Source organism: Lissotriton vulgaris, chromosome 6 (assembly GCF_964263255.1).
Source record: "Lissotriton vulgaris chromosome 6, aLisVul1.2, whole genome shotgun sequence".
Classification (NCBI taxonomy): domain Eukaryota; kingdom Metazoa; phylum Chordata; class Amphibia; order Caudata; family Salamandridae; genus Lissotriton; species Lissotriton vulgaris.
Genome location: NC_141694.1, coordinates 1,502,746,776 through 1,502,765,866, shown reverse-complemented (window position 1 = coordinate 1,502,765,866; position 19,091 = coordinate 1,502,746,776). Strand labels below are relative to the sequence as shown.

The window sequence follows — 19,091 nt, the reverse complement described above, 5'->3', positions numbered from 1 at the left end:
CCTGTGGAAGACAGAAGGTTGGAGATCCACCCAACCAGTGGATGCCCTGTGCCCACGTTACCTACATCAGGGAAGCCAGGTGCATAGGTATGAAGTGGTGTCGGAAACCACCATTGAACCCAATGGAGGACTGTAGGAAAGTGCCGCTGCTGAAGGAGAAAGTGGCCTGTGGAATCTGAAGGTGGTTTCTAGTTTATAGGTACGTGCAAGCAGAGGAGACTGAGTCTATGTCACTCAGGAGTGACTAGGAGATATGGAAGACGCATGACCACAAATGTCTGGAATTGCAGAAGAGTTGACGATGACCTTGACTCTGCAGCTGTGAGGACCGGATGATGCTGAGGAATACCAGGAGCTGTGCACAAGCTTTTCCATGTCGGATGTCGAGTGCTGAGGGGTCGGTGTCCAGGAGGAGCACCAACAAGCCTTTGCAAACGCAATAAATGCAGAAGTCGAAGAAGGTGCAATATCGGGACCAGCAAGGTCCAGGGGACGTACCACAAGCAGAAGAGTCAAGGCAGGCCCTGACCAATCAGGGGAGCCCAAAAGAAGCAAATATGGCCCTCAAGTGGACCCACAGGCCGGAGGCACTGGAGTCGCAAGAGGACCTTGAGCAGCTCACCAAAAGATGAGGCCACGGTGCAAACGATGTGATGTAGACAAAGACTTTGGTCATTGGAGGTGCTTGAAGTTGGGGCTACTTGGAGACCAGAGATCTTGGTGGAAGGAAGCCAACAAGCCTTTGCAACTGTAAGTTGATGCAGTGCGCAGGGGTTTGGTTCCTGCAGCTCCCACGAGGGATACTGGCCTCAAATGTGGTAAGATGGCAGGGCAGGCCTCGAGAGCTTTGGAGAACTACCCCCTGTGTTGCAGAACCTTTCGGAGCTCAGAGGAGCTCAGGATCAGCAGACCGGTCAGCTTAGTTGCTGCGCCTGTAAATGCAGGGAAATGACTCCTTCACTTCAAGGTAGATTCCTTCAGGTGTTTTTGATGCCCAAAGGCCTTGAAAGGTTCCTGTATGGTGCACAGGCACAGATGATACAGCATACTGGAAGGGAGATGAAGGCGAGTCCAAATGAAGTCCAGCGATTTCCAGAGTGCCCAGACGGTAGAAGAAGTGGTGTGTGAATTGAAGAATCTAGGGACACGCCCACAGGTAAGCCCTTAACACCTTGACTGCTTGAGATATTTGTCCGCTGTGCTGAAGGTCAATAGAAACGGGTGTGGTCATGACGAGCTCAGCTCATCATGAGCACACGAGCAGTGTGCCTCATGACGAGTTGAGCTCGTCATGAGCATGGAAGGTGTTAAGTACCTTAAGGAAGGGTCCCCTGAATCATCCCAACCCTTTCTGGTGCAGAATTGCAATTTTTGCAATTTCGTGAGTGCGAGATTGTTGCTTCACGACGCGAACGTGGCGAAAGACCCTCAAAATCCGCAAACAGACTGATTCTGGGCCCCCTGGGCATAATGAATGATATCAGAGCACACTTATCCAGGAGGTGGCAACACGTTGGAACTCAACCTTCTACATGCTTGAGCGTCTGCATGAGCTGTTTCCAGTAGTCTACTACCTGGGTGGTGCTACGACAGAAATGATGCTAGCGGTGGAGCAATGGCAGCTAGTTAAAAGCCTGACAGACATGCTTCGTCCTTTTGAGGTCTTCACGAAGTCAGCAGGGAGGACTGTAATTTGGGAAAAGCTATCCCATTGCTGCTGAAGCTCGAGCACCAAGTCAGGGCGGTGCCTTCAAAATTAAAGGATGCTGGAACGAATGAAGCATATGAGTTGGCGCAGAGATTATTACAACGCCTAGTTAGCAATGAACGGCTTGTAAATATCAAGAAACAACCACACTACATTTGTGCTACTATTCTGGATCCACGTTACAAAAAGCCATTGTTTGGCAAAGTATTAATTCCTTTTGAAACATCAGATGTTACAGAGTACAAAGGTTGGCTAGCTCAGTCAGCCATTCGTTTTAAAAGAGAGCGGAAGGAAACTGTAGGAGAAGACAGTACTACTAGTGAATCAGCAGGCCATCAGGCGTCCCAAAAAAGCACTCCTGCATCTGTGCCTGTGGCAGAAGTGAGTGACTTTTCCTCTGAGCCGTTAACCACACCAGCAACCGTATCATCTGTACCAGGCCCAGGCGATATGTCTGAAGAGGATTGGCTAAGTCAGCTAGGGTTTCCTTGTCCGAGAAAGGACACAGAAGTGCAAAGTACAGGAATCCGGGAGAACATTGTTTCAATGGTGCAGGCCTATCTGGATGACTCAACAGCGGTCAATATTACTGAGGACCCATTGGCGTATTGGCATGGGAAAAGAAACATATGGCAAGAGCTCACCAACCTGGCTATCAATTACTTGTCTTGCCCACTCGCAAGCGTGTCTTCAGAACGTGTTTTTAGTTCTGCTGGTGGCATTGTGACTTCCAAAAGGTCCCACCTCTTGCTCGCAAATGTGGAGCGGCTCACCATGATAAAGATGAACCAGCACTTCATACCAAAATAATCTCCTGCAAGACCCTCCCTAACCCCAACAAATAAATAGTCCTTCAAAAGTCCCCAAAAACCCCAACTCCCAATTCCCACCCCCCAAAAGTCTATAAAAAAAGGGGCAAGGGACACTCTAGGGATGCATGCTGTGGACTTTGGCCACCAGGGCATCATGCCTTAGGGCCAGGGCATCGTACTGCTCCCGGAGGATGGCGTGGTCTAAGCGGAGGCCCTCCAACAAACTTTGTTTTCCCTTCAACTTGCGGACCTCCGCCTCCAGGTCAGACACTCTGTGGGTTGCCCGGCGCAAGCGAGCCTTGACAGTACTGTGAGGGGCAGCCTTTGCTGCTCGGCGGTGGCGTCTGCCAGCCCTGCTCCGTACCGCCGGAGCACTGTGCTGACCGGCAGAACGTGGGGGCGCGGAGGAGGATGCCGGTGTCCCAGAAGATGTACTGGACTGCGTGTCCTCCCACTCCAGTTCCACCAGCCGATGATATTCGGCAACAGTGGCATCCAGCCTCTGTTGCCGGGCCAGTAGAGCCTGCATACTCTGGGATGGTTTGGATGTTTTTGTACGAGCAACTATATGAAGAAAGAAAGACATAATCTGTAACCAATGCTCTTTAAGAATATGATTAACACAAAATGATTCAGCAGAAAGTTGTGTCACAGTACAACTAGCAACTAGCCAGCGCAGTACAAAACTATTGAGGCCAGTATCATGGGCGTCCGCAGGGAGGGGCAAGGGGGGGGCGCTTGCCCCCCCCCCTGGATCGCAGGTCCATCCAGTGCTGGCCCAGTGACAATATGGTAATTACAACAGGCTGGGACCGACAGACCGACAGACAGACAGAGGCAGAGACAGGGACAGAGAGATAGAGAGGGAGATGGAGAGGGAGACAGAGGGAGAGAGAGAGAGGGATTGAGACTGAGGGTGACAGAGGGAGGGAGACAGAGAGGGAGACAGAGAGACAGAGACAGAGGGAGACAGAGAGACGGAGACGTAGGGAGACAGAGAGAGAGGGAGACGGACAGAGCGAGTGAGACAGAGGGAGAGAGAGAGAAGGGAAGAGAGAGCAAGAGAGGGAGATGGGCAGAGAGGGAGGGAGACAGAGAGAGAGAGGGAGGGAGGGAGACAGAGACAGACAGAGAGACACAGACAGAGACAGATGGAGGGAAACAGGGACAGATAGCAACAGGGACAGACTGACAGATAGGGGCAGAGACAGGGACAGATAGAGAGGAAGACGGAGAGGGAGACAGAAGGAGAGAGAGAGAGGGAGGGAGCCAGAGGGAGACAGAGGGAGGGAGATGGAGGGAGACAGAGAGAGAGAGACAGCGAGGTAGAGGGAGACACAGGGAGACAGAAAGAGGGAGACAGAGAGAGAGAGAGAGGGAAACAGAGAGAGGGAGGGAGACAGAGAGAGAGGGAGGGAGACAGAGAGAGAGGGAGGGAGAGAGACAGAGAGAGAGAGAAAGAAAGATGTGTGTATGCCAGATCTGGTGGCTCAGTGGTCATAGTTTTTTTTGTTGCTCTAGATCCACCCCCCTCCCCCACTGACCCTGCCCCCATCGGTGCGGCCCTTGGCCACAAACCACACTGTCAATTTGGCCCCGAGAGAAAGTTTGTGGGGACCCATGCTCTATAACCACATCCTCCTGATTTAGAATTGTTTTTTTCTGGCATTATTAGCTTACCTCTACCCGCCACCACCACTGTCTGCTTCCTCACAGTATCTGCTTCGGCCACTTGCGCCGCCTCCTCCCCAGAGTTGTCCGCGGAGTCGACCACCACCACCACATCCGAGCTGGCCACCAGATGTTCCACCTACAAAGTAGATTTAAGAATGTTAGATTACACCACTCACTAGTATTTGGTCTAGGAATGAAGAAATGTGAAAACAACAGAAAAAGTAATTGACTGTCTACTCTAAATTAAAAATGTCCCTCCTTCCAGGGAAGGCTGTTGTCTTGCTGCACTTTTTTGTCACAATTGATGAATGCTTGCTTAATTTTCTCGCCGCCCTGGCCTGCATCCTCCTTTGGAGCCAAGGCATCCTCCTGTTCCACTTCCGTCCGCTTGCCCCTGGGGGGACCTGACGTACAACATGAAAGAAAGAACAGAAAACATTGATGATTGCTGCTTGTCGATGTCCTTGTCAACCAAATCAAACATTTAGAAAGAACAAGAACCAACTATTTCAGCCAAAAAGAGGGCTACAAAGGAAGGACTGCACCTGAGCCTCTACTCTAGGGGCAGATTTACAAGCCCCTTGCAGCTCATTTGCTCCGTTCTTGCGTCACTTTTGTGACGCAGCGCCACAACAAGAGAGGCGCCATGTTGTGGCGTATATTAACAACGTGACGCATATGGGAGATGCATCCCATTCTAAAGCCCTGCGCCATAAGGGAGCGTTCCAGCGCAAGGGAGGGCGTTCCTGCGCAGGAACGCATGCTAAAAGTAGCTATGGGGAATATATAACATTTCAATCAGTCATTTAGGACAATGATGCGTCACTCAAACCCTGCACCTGCATGAAGCAGACGTACGGCTTGACGCAGCATTGCTTGAGCTGCGCCATCGTTGCGACGCAACTCCATCAATGAGCCGCCTTTACGGCACCGATGCGTAATGCTTCGGTGACGTTTTGGGACCATGGTGTGCCACATTGTAAATACGGTGCACCATGGGTGGTGCTGGCGTGCCGCACACTTTGCAGGGATGCGCAGGTAATTGCAAATCTGACACTTAGGGGCATACTTACGAGTTCTGGGCTGCACACATCCAGAGGTGCGCCAGAACAAATGCGTAACGCAAAACTAACCTTGCGTCACGGCAGATGCGCCGCAATTACAATGCGGCACACCCTGGCGGAAGGGTAGGCAGATGCGTGACGCATCTCGTGACGAAAGAGGGGCGCATCTCTAGAGTCGCGTCGCAGGCGCGATGCAACTCTAGCAATGCTCAGGGTTGCCCAATACTCAACATACCGCATCAGTCCTTACGCCTGCTTCAAGCAAGCAGGCATAAAGAATTGACGTAGCAGCGTCGCGGAAGTGCCTGCGTTAAATCTTGTAGATTTCACGCAGGCACTTTTGCGAGGCGCACAGCTGCCTGACCGCACCCCCCCCCCCCCCCCCCCCACCTGCGTGGGAATGCACCCATTGTGGCACAGGCCCAGGCCTTAATGTGGCGCATCTCCCTAGATGCATCACGTTGTACATGACTCACAGGGATGCGCCACGTTTACGTCACTGTTGCATCAGGTAAGGCAGCGTAAACGTGGCGCAAGGGGCTTGTAAATCTGCCCCTTTGTGTCTAGCATTACGCAGTTCTGTAAAGTACACTCATACATTACTCAGCCCAATTAAATGAACACAAAATAGAAAACAAATAAGCAGTGGCACCGCCACAGAGAAGGAGAGCAGTGCACCTGAAATGCACAGAAGATTTTGAAATATTAATTTACCTCTACTATCAATGTAATCAGCAGCATTATTGCTCTTTGTAAAAAAGTTAAAACACACATTTGCAATATAACACACAGAGCAGGAGAAAAAACAGAGTAGTGAGTGATGAAAAAATTGCTACTACTACTCACCAAGCCCGGGGACCTCCACTCCCAGCAGGTCGCGCTCCCTGTCCAGGATATCCGTCCAGCGGTGGGTCACCTGGTTGTAGGTGCGCTGGACCCCCGAGATGTCAAACAGGGCCCGGCACACCTGCTCCCACCGCTTCCGTCGCTCCTGGCGGTTGTTGTAGCCAGCAGCGATCCTGCCGCCTGCCGCGATGGTCCTGGGGAGGCGGCGCTGTACATAGTAGACCAGTGCGCCCACCTCCTCAGGGCTGAAGATGTCCCTGGGCACCACCATTTCCGCCCTCAAACGGCCACACGGGAGCCGGGCACGGGCTGCGGGCCCGTCTTGGGCAGCTTGACAGCTGGCTTCATCATGGTCTGGGCAGGTGGTAGCAACAAGGAGAAAAAATGAAAAAGAATAAGACTAGGGAAGAAGAAAATAAAAGTTTTAAAAAGTAGTTAAAAGTGAACAAAAGTTGCCTAAAACACAAAAATATATAGCTAGAAAACTAGAGGGATAGATAATAATTTAAATAGATTCAAAAAATATTAAAACAAGCAAAGGATGGCAGAGATATAGAGAGGATAGAAACACCATGCCCAGACACATAGGAATGAATGAAAAACAAGATGGCGGCCCGTTCACGTGCGTGTAAGTAAGTTCGCACGCGATTTCTCTCGCAAACTCGTGCAAACTTGTATTCGCAAGGCGCTCATTCCGCGAGATTACACATAGCGGGCGGAAACGAAAATACGTCACGCAAACAAAATGGCGGCGCCCATACTCGACCTTGGGGTAGTTCGCACGAGTTCGCTGCTTCCACGGTCGATTTCGCACGACGCCGCGCCTCGCGAATAGCGCGAAATTACAGAAAAATGATTTTTGCCAAAGCAAAAGCAATGAGCAGGTGCAAAAGTTCAACCTCATCATTTGTAACCATTCCCTGTAGTGCTTCCTGAAGGGGCCCTCCAGAATTCGGTTGCCTACTTGCAACTATTGTGTGACCCTGCTCTGACAGTCACAGAATAGTTACAAGTATGCCATTGCCAACAAAGATCCTGTTAAAAATTTTTTACATTGCAACACAAAGTAAAGGGAGCAGACAAACAGGTGCCAGCCTTCATTAATGTCAGCTCGGGCAGGGCAGGTGTTGTTCTAATTTAATTTTGCAAAACTTAAGTCACAGAATAGTTACAAATATGCCATTGCCAACAAAGATCCTGTTAAAAAAATTTACATTGCAACACAAAGTAAAGGGAGCAGACAAGCAGGTGCCAGCCTTTATTAATGTCAGTTGGGGCAGGGCAGGTGTTGTTGTAATTTAATTTTGCAAAACTTAAAGAACTTAGCAGGTGTGCTTTGCTTTGCCTAAATAATGTACACTCACTGGTCAACCAGAGGGTGCTGTGATGACACCAAGGGTGGCATGGGTGTGCCAGCCAGAGGGTGGCATGGGTGAACCAGAGTGCCAGTGTTGACAGAGGATGCTGTGATGACACAGAGGGTGACATGGGTGAGCCAGAGGGTGGCATGGGTGAACAAAGAGAGTGCCAGTGGTGACAGAGGGTGGCAGTGATGAAGAAAGGCTTGCAAACAGGCTGGGCACGTAGAAACAACAAGTTCGCAAAACTGGCGACCCGACAAGTAAGTTCGCAATTTGCGAAATTGTACGAAACCCTCGCAAACTTGCAGAAACGCGTGCGAACACAAAAAAAAATCAGCGAGAATTCACGGATTTTGCGGATTTTCACAATCCGCAAATTCGCAAATCCGCAAATTTGCGGATTGCGAATCCGCAAAATCCGCCCATGCCTACCTGCTAGAGAGGTGACATAGGTTTTAAGTGTAGTGATCCTAGATAGAGGAAACCTATATCTTTAGTAGTGGTGCCATCACCAGCTTCCACAGGCTGCAATGTCAGACCTGTAGTTCTATTTTGAATTGTCTTCCACAGGTGGCATAATGAATGTTACAGCCCATGGGGGACCTCTGCCCTGGGTACCTTAGTACCATAAAATAGGGACTGATAAGTGTACCCCAGTATCCAATCTGGGATGTACCTAAGTACTAACCACAACATTTTAAGGGAGAAAGCAGATAGACTGGAGCCCTGATTTCCAGGATCACAATCAGCCTAGTCAATAACAGCTTAGCATCAGGAAAAAAGTGGGGGTAATCATAAAAGCAGATCCTACTTTCCTTCACCCAGCTATTCACACATCCGCTGTCCAGGCGGCGCGGATGAGCATGGCACATCAAGATTATAAGAACTCAACCAGGTCCGGAAGGGGCCCCATATATATTCTTGGGTCTAGAATCTATAGGCATCATTTCCCAAAAGGTGGACAGCTGTTCCTGACAATAGGTGATGTTGAGTATTCAAGCTTTAACCGAGGGAGTACTAGGACTGGCCTAACAAATGGCTACCCACCGCATCACCAGCAGCAGCAACATAGCAAGCAGCCTGTGGGTCCCCACTGGAACTTCCTTATTGTATCCCAACAACCGTAGTAAGGGTGTGGGCTCTTACTGTATCTCCAGGATTTTGCGGAACGTGTTGAAGTCTGAGGCCATTAAGGAGGTTCTGGACTCTGGAGGCAAAGCCATGCTTGTCATGCTTGATCTGTCGGTGGCCTTTGACACCGTCCCCCATGAGGGGCCCCTCGCCAGACTCTATAACATCGGTCTGAGGGGGTTGGTGTTCAGCTGGTTTATATCTTTCTTAGCTGGCCGCCGACAAATGGTCTGGGTCCCCCTAGCCCCGCTGAGATGCCGCCACTGGGAGTCGGAGTTCCGCAGGGTTCTGTGTTGAGCCCGACTCTTTTTAACATCTTTATGACCCCGTTTGCGGCACTGGCGGAGTCCTTTGGGGCCCAGATCGTTTCCTACGCCGATGACACCCAGCTTCTCTTCACGTGTAGGAAAGGTGGGGACTTCGATGGAGAGAGCATCCGGGATTGTCTCGGGCGGTTTTCAACCGGTTTCAGCAGAACAGCCTTAAATGTAACTCTGACAAGTCGGAGGTGCTGTTCTTTGGCTGTACCTCAGACCCTGATTGGCAGGCATGGTAGCCGACTGATATGTTTCCTCCAGCTCAGGCATCCCAGGTGGCAAAAAACCTGGGAGTTAAGATCAACAACAGTCTGACGATGAGATCTCAGATCCTCGGCCTCATGGGCACATGTTTTGGCATTCTAAGGATGCTACGGAAGTTTCTCCCTCTGCTCACTGAAGAGCATAGGAAGATCACGGTGCAAGCTCTGATTGGCTCCAGATTGGATTATGCCAACGTTCTTTATTTGGGTCTCCCGGATTATCTTGTGCAGCGACTACAGGTCGTGCAGAATTCTGCGGCGCGTGCCATCTTTGGCCTCCGCAGATGAGCCAGAGTTTCCGGCCTTTTACAGTCACTCCACTGGCTGCCTATCCGGCAGCGGATAGTTTTTAAGGCACTGACCCTGGCCCATAAAGCGCTCTTCGGTTTGGGAGAAAAATATCTCCAACGCAGGCTTGTTTTCTATCGCCCTACCAGAGCTCTGCAATCTGATTCTCTGTCTCTTGCGGTGGTCCCTAGAGTTAGGAAGGCCCGTATTGGGGGCGCTCCTTTAGTGTGAGGGCGCCCCAGCTCTGGAAAACTCTGCCACTGGCCTTACTCAGTACCTCTAATCTGCTGTCTTTTAGGAAAGGCTTAAAAACTTGGCTTTTTACCCTCTAGTTATGTTATCTTGCTCTTCTGAATGTCTTCATCTGCTATGTTTTCTTTTTATGAGCTGCCAATATAAAGCGCCGGGACACTCCGTTGGAGTAGCCGTGCACTATAGAAATTAAATTTAACATAACATAACATAACAATTCGTCCGTCCAATAGGTTGCTATAGTGGGACATCTCCATGCCAAATGTAAGAAGGATGTGTGTTTGGCTTGGCATCTCCAGCAGTTAGTGTCTGGGTGGATGCCCATGTGGTGTAGTTGAAAGGGCGTCCTAAAATATCGATTGAGAAATTTAAAGTGAATTAACCGAAGTTTATAATTGGGGGACAGCAGCTCTAATTGTTCACAACAGAATTGCCATTGCTCATTTGTGATAGGTGAATGCAGTTCAGTGTTCCACCCTGCCCTTGCCTTAGACTCAGTCACTGGATATTGCATTTGCATAGAGGAATACAATCGCGTAATTGACTTGCGCCATGATGGGTAGTTAGGAAAAGGTCAAGAGCTGATAAGGGAGGCGGGGGTTGGGGAAAGTGTTATGTATTTGACCGCAGGTGGCGCGAATACGGTAATGTAGTAGTAAATCTGAATAACCTAGTGGGGGTTCCCCATCCAGATGTGGAGGAGCGATAAAAGTATTACCAAGATACAGGTAAGCGTATGTGTCAATGCCTAGTCTTCTAGCCCTAGTCACATTGCCATGGACAGCTAATGGAGGCATTTGTGGATTATTAGCCAGAGGAATTGGGGGGACGAAGAGCACCTTGGCACCAGATCTGCCCCGTAGCCCGTCCCAAGTCCATTGTAGTGTTTCAATTGTATCAATGACATTTTTAGGCTTATGGTATGGTTGATATACAGCTACAATGAGGGGTTTAGGGGCCGTTATGTCCCCTTCAATTGCTGTTTGGGTCTGAAATGGGGCAGATATAGTCAGTAATGTAGGAACGGAGCTTGTGATCCTGGCCTGCCCATATAAGTGAAATCATCAATGAGCACAGTGTTTTTAAAAAAGGCTTGAGTGAGTGGAAGGGGAAGGTTAATAAAAATATACAAAAATTTCGGGAGGACGATCATTTTGGCTATCGCTATTCTTCCAGCTAGAGACAGTGGGAGTTTGGACCAGGATTTTGTCTTACCTTCCAGCCAAGTGATAGTGCGCCTATAGTTCATGCTCCACTGCTCCTGTATGTTGCTACTCAGTCAGATTCCTAAATATTTGACCCGGCCACCCACCCACTTGTCTAGTTCAAAAGGTTTAGTAATGTTTTTGAAATTGTTTTATTCTGAAAATGAAGCTGTGCATTTTTTTAATTTGTTGTAATGTGATTGTGCTTTTATGGATACAGTCTCATCTGAACAAAGTAATTTTGAACTTGAACTTGAAAAGGTTTAGTTCCAATTACTTAGAGGAAAGAAAGTTGATTTAACCTAGTTTATATGTATGCCACATAGACCTCTGAATTTAGCGATTTCCTGAAGGACAGGAAGTAAGTTCGCCCTAAGGTCATTAACAGATAGCGTAATGCCATCTTCGTATAACGAGACAATGAGTCCTCAGGATGCAAACCCCAAACCTCTAGCCGTGTGATCTCGTCAGAGATGAGCCGCGAATGGCTCCATTGCCACGACAAAAAGGAGAGGAGATAAAGGGCATCCCTGTCTAGTTCCGGGGTAATAGAGAATGTGGTTGATAGCAAGCCATATACTCGAAGTGGAGCTGTGGGTTCCGAATAGAGCAGCCTTATCTGTTGTATAAATAATGGGCTAATTCCCAACCTTGTCAGAACAGCGAATAAGTATGGCCACTCTCTAGAGTCAAAGCCTTTCTGGTGTCAGAGAGGGCTGCAAGAGCTGGTGATTGGGGAGTCTAGATAGTGAAGTACTGCAAAAAAGGTTTGGAGGATGTGTGCACTTGATCTGTCAGGTATAAAATCGAATTGCTTGTGTCTGGCAATGAGAGGTAAGTGTGGCTGAAGTCTGCTGGAAAGCAATTTGGCCTAGATTTTATTATTAATGTTGATTAATGACAGTGGGCAGTAGGAGTTCCTTTGGTTTAGGGCCTTCCCTGGTTTTAGCAGTGTTAATATAACTGCCTCATTCATTGAGGGGGGTAGCCTACCCATCTTCAGCGAATCCTGGAAAACCATCAGCAAATGAGAAACAAGAAGTGGCGTATAACATTTATAAAAATAAGCTGTCAGGCCATCCAGTTCAGTAGCCTTGTCTTTGGGCAGACTATTTATGACCTGAAGGATATCTTATGTAGTGAAGGGCTCATCTAGGTATGCTCTATGGTAAAGTCAAAATATCGAGTTTTAATTATCGACTAGACATAATATCAAGTAAAAAAATATAGAATAGACATAATATCGACTAGACCTAATATAAACTACCAAAATATCGACTAGAAAATTTTAATATCGAATAAAATGGACATAATATTGAATCAAAAATATAGAATGGACATAATATCGACTAGACATAATATAGACAACAAAAATATCAATTTTAAGGTAAGTTAATATTAATTTTTAATTTTTGTGTAATATAATTCTGTAGCGGGTTGTGGGTTTATAGGGGAATAGGGTGGGAAGTAATTTAATTATAATTAATTAAATATGTTATTTTATTTATTTGTATTTATTTAGAATTAATTGTTAATGAATTATTAATTGGTAATTAAATAAAATATAATTGGTAAATAATTTTAATTGATTAATTGATAAATATGTTAATTTTAGTAATTTATTTTCTGTAGTGGGTTGTTGGTTTATAGGGGAAAAGGGTGGGAAGTAATGTAATTATTATTAATTAAATATGTTATTTTATTTATTAGTATTTATTTAAAATTAATTGTTAATTCATTATTAATTGGTAATTAATTAAAATATAATTGGTAATTAATTTTAATTGATTAATTGATAAATATGTAAATTTTAGTAATTTATTTTCCGTAGCGGGTTGTGGGTTTATAGGGGAATAGGGTGGGAAGTAATTTAATTATAATTAATTAAATATGTTATTTTATTTATTGGTATTTATTTAGAATTAATTGTTAATTAATTATTAATTGGTAATTAATTAAAATATAAGTGGTAATTAATTTTAATTGATTAATTGATAACTATGTTCATTTTTGTAATTTATTTTCCGTAGCGGGTTGTTGGTTTATAGGGGAATAGGGTGGGAAGTAATTTAATTATAATTAATTAAATATGTTATTTTATTTATTGTGATTTATTTAGAATTATTTGTTAATTAATTATTAATTGATAATTAATTAAAATATAATTTGTAATTTATTGTAATTGATTAATTGATGAATATGTTACTTTTATTACATTATTTTCTGTAGTGGGTTGTGTGTTTATAGGGGAATAGCTTGGGAAGTCATTTAATTGTAAGTAATTTTTACCCCTACGCTATCCAACCCTTTCTCTACTGATGCACTCTCTGGAGTGGGAATAGTTATTTTTACCCCTACGCTATCCAATGCTTTCCCTACTGTTGCGCTCTCTGGAGTGGGAATAGTAATGTTTACCCCTACGCTATCCAACGCTTTCCCTACTGTTGCTCTCTGTGGAGTGGTAATAGTAATTCTACCCTCTCACTATCCGACGCTTGCCCTACTGTTGCACTCTCTGGAGTTTGAATAGTAATTTTTACCCCTACGCTATTCAACGCTTTACCTGCTGTTGCACTCACTGGAGTGGGAATAGTAATTTTTACCCCTACGCTATCCAACGCTTTCGCTACTGTTGCGCTCACTGGAGTTGGAATAGTAAGTTTTAACCTTACGCTATCCAACGCTTTCCCTACTGTTGTGCTCTCTGGAATGGGAATAGTAATTTTTACTAAGCATGGGTGAAAAATCTGTTCCGCTCGCGGATTTTGCGGATTTTCGGTAAATTCGCAATCCGCGAGATTCGCGAATTTCCCGCAAAATCCGTGAGCGGAACGGATTTGGTCAAAAACTCAAGCTGATTTTTGTAACTCTTTTAGAATGGCGCCGGAAAGCTGCCAGAGCCATTCTAAAATAGTTACAAAAGTCAGCTTCAACAGGAAGCTCTAATAGATAAAGTAAAGCAGGGGCTGCTCAAATTCAGTTACACAATCATTAATCACCCCAAACTTGGGGTGATTAATGATTGTGTAACTTAATTTGACCTTCAACTCGAGCACCTGCTTTTCTTTATCTATTAGTGGTTCCTGTTGAAGCTACTTGTAGCTATTTTAGAATGGCGCTGGCAGCTTCCCAGCGCCATTCTAAGTGGGGCTGAGGGCAGAAGGGCACAAAAGTGGGATAGAGGGCAGAAGTTCCCAAAAGGAATTGGAACGCACACCACGGCAGCTTGTTGCACTGAACTTTTAAGATGCTCACCCACGCACACAAGGCCCTCCACGGCACAGGACCAGCATACCTGAACAGCCGGCTCAAATTCCACGCACCCCAAAGGACCCTACGATCAGCCCAGCTCTCCTACGCCGAGGTCCCCCGCACCAGAAAGACCAGATCAGGAGGCCGCTCCTTCTCCTTCCTTGCGGTCAAAGCATGGAACGCCCTTCCGCTCCACCTCAGACAGACAACATCGCTCCCCATCTTCGCAAGAAACCTCAAAACCTGGCTCTTCGACAAACCCCCTCCTTGATGGAATGGAGCCTGCACCCCCACCACCCCCAGAGCCTGGAGACCCTTACGGGTGAGTAGTTGGGCTCCAACAAACTCCTGATTGATTGATTGATTATTAGGAGGATGCTCAGTTTGAAGGGCACAGTCTTTCTTACGCCGACCGGTTTCGGAGCCTCCTGCTCCTTCTTCACAGGCGTTTTACCTTGAAAGTCAGCAGCTTACAAACCACACCACTGCACGTATTCATCACCTTCCGCCCATTTCGGCATTTAGTAGGTCATCTGTTCTCCCTCTGGTGGGTTGCATGCCGGTATTCGTAGTGCGTCTGATGTTTAAACCCTACGGTGGGTGCTGCATTGTTTCAATTATTGTGGCAATTATTTCAAACCCTCTGGTGGGCTCCGTGCCCAGCGCGCTGAGCCAATTTTCAAAGCTGTCGTGCTGCTGTCAGGTCAAAAATTGCCGCCCACGCAGTCTCATCCATAGTTTGATGGCGGTGCAGTTCCCCGCGGTTTTGGGACCGCGATAAAAGATCAACAAAGTTCTCAAACGGAATTGGAACGCACACCATGGCAGCTTGTTGCACTGAACTTTTATTAGGAGGATACTCAGTTTGAAGGGCACAGTCTTTCTTACGCCGACCGGTTTCGGAGCCTCCTGCTCCTTCTTCACGTGCGTTTTACCTTGAAAGTCAGCAGCTTACAAACCACACCACTGCACGTATTCATCACCTTCCGCCCATTTCGGCATTTAGTAGGTCATGTGTTCTCCCTCTGGTGGGTTGCATGCCGGTATTCGTAGTGCGTCTGATGCTTAAACCCTCCGGTGGGTGCTGCATTGTTTCAATTATTGTGGCAATTATTTCAAACCCTCTGGTGGGCTCCGTGCCCAGCGCGCTGAGCCAATTTTCAAAGCTGTCGTGCTGCTGTTGGGTCGAAAATTGCCGCTTGATATATATATATCTATATATATATATATATATCTATATCTATATATATATATATATATATATATATATATATATATATATATATATATATGTATATATATATATATATATATATATATATGTTTTAAAATTAATATATATTTTTTTAAGTTACATTAATTATTTATTAGTTTTAAGTTTATTTAAGTATTTTAAGTATGTTTAAATTAATTATATTTAGTACTATAGTACTTACATGATATTTAAAAAATTCGATATTTTGACTGTCTATATTTTTTCCTATCGATATTTTGGAGTCGATATTTTTGTACTTACCTGTTTGTAGATAGGAAGTCGATATTCTGGCATTCTATATTTTTCATGATATTTTGGTAAGTCGATATTTTGACTGTCGATATTCTGTCATTGATCTATGATCTATGAGCCCTGCCTAGGCAATCTAAACATGTCTGTATTTCCTCAGACATGTCAGGCAGGGTGGATTTGTAGAGCCAAGAGTAAAAGAATGTGAGGTGGTCATCTCACAGGTCTTTGGTTCTCATCTATAAGCTCCTTGATATAGGCCGTGCTGCGAGGTGGTCTAAAAATGGAAGCAAGGGTTTTACCTGGTCTATCCCCTTCCCCATAACGTCTAGCTAGAGTATATTTCCCAAGAAACTTGACCTCTCTTTGTGTGTCCTCTTCATTTTGCTAAGATCTTCTCCCTAAGTGATGTTAGGTCTACAGGGTCACTTGTATGGTAATATTTCGACTCTGTGTCATGTATTTGAGATTCCAGTTTCTTAAGCAACTGCCTAATAGCCTTCAGGACTCCGGTGTGTCTGGTTTGAAGTCATCCCTAATGAGGCTGGGGAGGAAACCCATCCCTCATTTATTGTGAAGTAATCAATTATGACTCCTCTATGTTCTTCCCAGAACACAGTGTCCAGCAAATCCCTGAGTGAGAGCCTCCAGCTGTATGCCCAGCATAATGTCGAGGGGATCAGAAAACGCAGAAGGCAGGGGGCATGGTCAGATAACGTTCTGGGTAAATGTTTTATATCTACTGTCCATTTAGCTACCTCCCTGGACACCAACCAGAAATCAAGTTGGGACCAGGAGTTGTATTTGGTCATGATGGATGCGCCCTCAGCTACTCCAGGATTCCACTACCTCCAGATGTCCATTAGCACGTAATCCCACATGACAGTGTTCAAGGTAGCACTGGCATTGTGATGGAGCTTACAGCATGCTCCCTTACGGTCCATAGAGTCATCTACTATGGCATTGAAGTCCCCTCCCCCATCGAATTGTATCGCAACCTGATATATTGTTGAAGAATTCATGTTCATCTGTGTTAGGACCATGTATTGCCGCCATGACGACTTTCGTATTGCCCATTAAAGCCTCCAAGTTTATGAAACACCCTTTCTGGTCAAGCTGGGATTGTGTTGTGCTCCATTCCAGAGTCCAGACCCCGATGTATAATTATGGCAATGCCTCTAGTGTAGTTTGAGTGCACCGATGTGTAAGTGTTGCCCCAGAGTTTGTGATATAGTTTGTTGGCAGATGTGCTTCATAAAAGTGTTTACTGAAGGAAACAGATCTATTTTATGCCTCATCAGGTAGGGTTGGATAAGTTGTGTTTTCGTATACTCATATAGGCCTCTAATGTTCCAGGTTAAGTAATTCTTTGTTGTCATTTGTGTGTTGTGTGCGTTCTGTTCATACCCACATTCTCAGGGACCACAGGCCTGCTTTAGGCCTTCGCTGTTGTACCTGTGTGAGATGTTGAAGGGCAAAGAACTGCAGTGTACAATGGTATCTATTTGCGCAGCTAAATGATGAAATGATGCTGTGGTTTCATTCTCCCTTGAACAACAACTTTAACCCCAGTATCCCCACCCCACCCCATCCCACACCAACCCCACAAACAGGTTGAGCATATACTTCCCCCTCCAGCTTACAAACCATCTAATACCTCAGAAACAGTAACTTGAAATGAAATGTGGGAACTCTCACTGGAGGCATGAAGTCACCAGCGTACTACCCAGCCATGAAGCAGGTTGGCCGAGTGTTAAGGGGAGAGACAAGAGGAATTCTCAAATCTTGTCCAGTATACAGTGTTATGAGGGACCGCTAGGAATAATCAGCACTGAGCTACAGTCAACATGTTCGAATTACCATTGTCCATGCATGAACTGCCAAAGCCAGGCCAATTGCTGAGGTTGAGTTTAGTCATTCTCGCTTAATCTGGCGTCAGTGGGATCCCGCAAGGCAGGTGCAGAAGATTTTCTTTGGCCTTTAATGTGTTTGGAAAACTTTAAAGCTTATTTAACATCAGTGAAAAAATGGACATTGCTTTTGTGAGTTACTTTCAATTTAGCAGGATATTGAAGGGCTTTGGGGATGCCAGCTTGCTGCAGAATGCGCTTGTCAGGTATGAAATCACGTCGCGCTGGCTGCACCCCAAGAGTGAAATTCGGGTAAAACGAGGTATTGTTGCCCTTGTGAGGGATGTTGCCCTTTCCCTAGCGACTTGTAGGATTGTGTTGTGGTAATTTAGTAGTCTCGCAAGAATTGGTTTGGGCTTCACCCCCACCTGTGGTCTGGGACCTAGTGATCGATGAGCTCGCTCGACAATAAACATCTCAGACAGTTCTAAGCCTAATATCTCCCTTAGGAACTCCTCCACAAATGTTTCCATCATGCCCATTGCAGTGGCCTCCGGAATTGCAGTGATCCTAAGATTGTTCCTGCAGGATCTAGCTTCGAGATGCTCATTTTTGGCCCTTATTACATTTAGGATTTTTTCCATGTTGAACAATTGTTCTTTAGATTCGACTTGGAACTCACTTGAGTCTGAAAAGCGGTCTTCCAGCTGATCAAGGCGCAGTTCATGAGAGTCTGCCTGCTTTTTAACTTGGTCCATTTGGGATGTGAGAATATCAAGCCTGTTGTCTGTTGTTCTGAGGTTGGATTTGACTTCCGGCAGGAGAGTTTGTAGTTCTTCATTTGTGCCCTCTGATTCCTCCCTATGATCATGCTCAGTATCTGTTTAAGTTTCACTTTCCATTTTGCGTCTGAGCCTTTTATTTACGAAATGATAGTTCGGTATGCTTGGTGTTTTGTTTCCCTATTGTGCTTGCTTTGTTGTGTTGATTACTATGATCAGAAAACTCTGAGTACCAGACTTTGCTCAAGGGGATCTACTATGTAGTCACAGTGCAGATATAGACACCTTGAATTCAGGGAATGAGAGTCACAGAGTTCTAATGTTAAGCGCATCCCCAAACAGGGGATCCTGCATGTTCGTCTCAGTCCCATGAGCAGCAGCTCTCTAACAGCCCGAGGAATCAACAGGCCTCCCTGCTGGTCAACAGGCCTCCCTGCTGGTCACCAGGCCACAGGAGCATCACCACCAGTCGGGGGAGGCCCCAAGAAAGCTTCCACACAGAATGCAAGTTTTCAGGGACCAGGGTCCTGCCCCAGGTTTTCCTCAGCCCGTTATTATTGAACCCCGCTACAGCATGAGCAGCAGGGTTGGGTAATATGCCTCCTGGGTTGCTAGGCTTGTCGGGAGGCACGGCTTATCCTCCTTTCGCCTGTGTTTCCCGGACGATGACCTGGGTAGATGTTGCTGCCAGTGTGCGGTTCCCTTCTGGGTTACGTTGCCTGTCTTCTGGCATCTGTGCAGTGCAGGCAGTCAGGCGTTTCAATGCCGGTCGGCTGGCGGAA

The 19,091-nt window shown here is 46.2% G+C and overlaps 1 protein-coding gene across 1 annotated transcript; it reads right to left on the bottom strand.

Annotated features, from left to right (window-relative positions):
• Nucleotides 1-2,635: 2,635 nt before the first annotated feature.
• LOC147709065 (uncharacterized) lies at nt 2,636-18,285 on the bottom strand. The gene is made up of 3 exons (XM_086925841.1): nt 17,956-18,285; nt 4,201-4,330; nt 2,636-3,084 (listed from the first exon to the last, which is right to left on the bottom strand). Exons 1-3 carry the CDS (start codon nt 18,283-18,285, stop codon nt 2,636-2,638), a joined length of 909 nt encoding a protein of 302 aa, XP_086781967.1.
• Between the last annotated feature and the right edge of the window lie 806 nt (nt 18,286-19,091).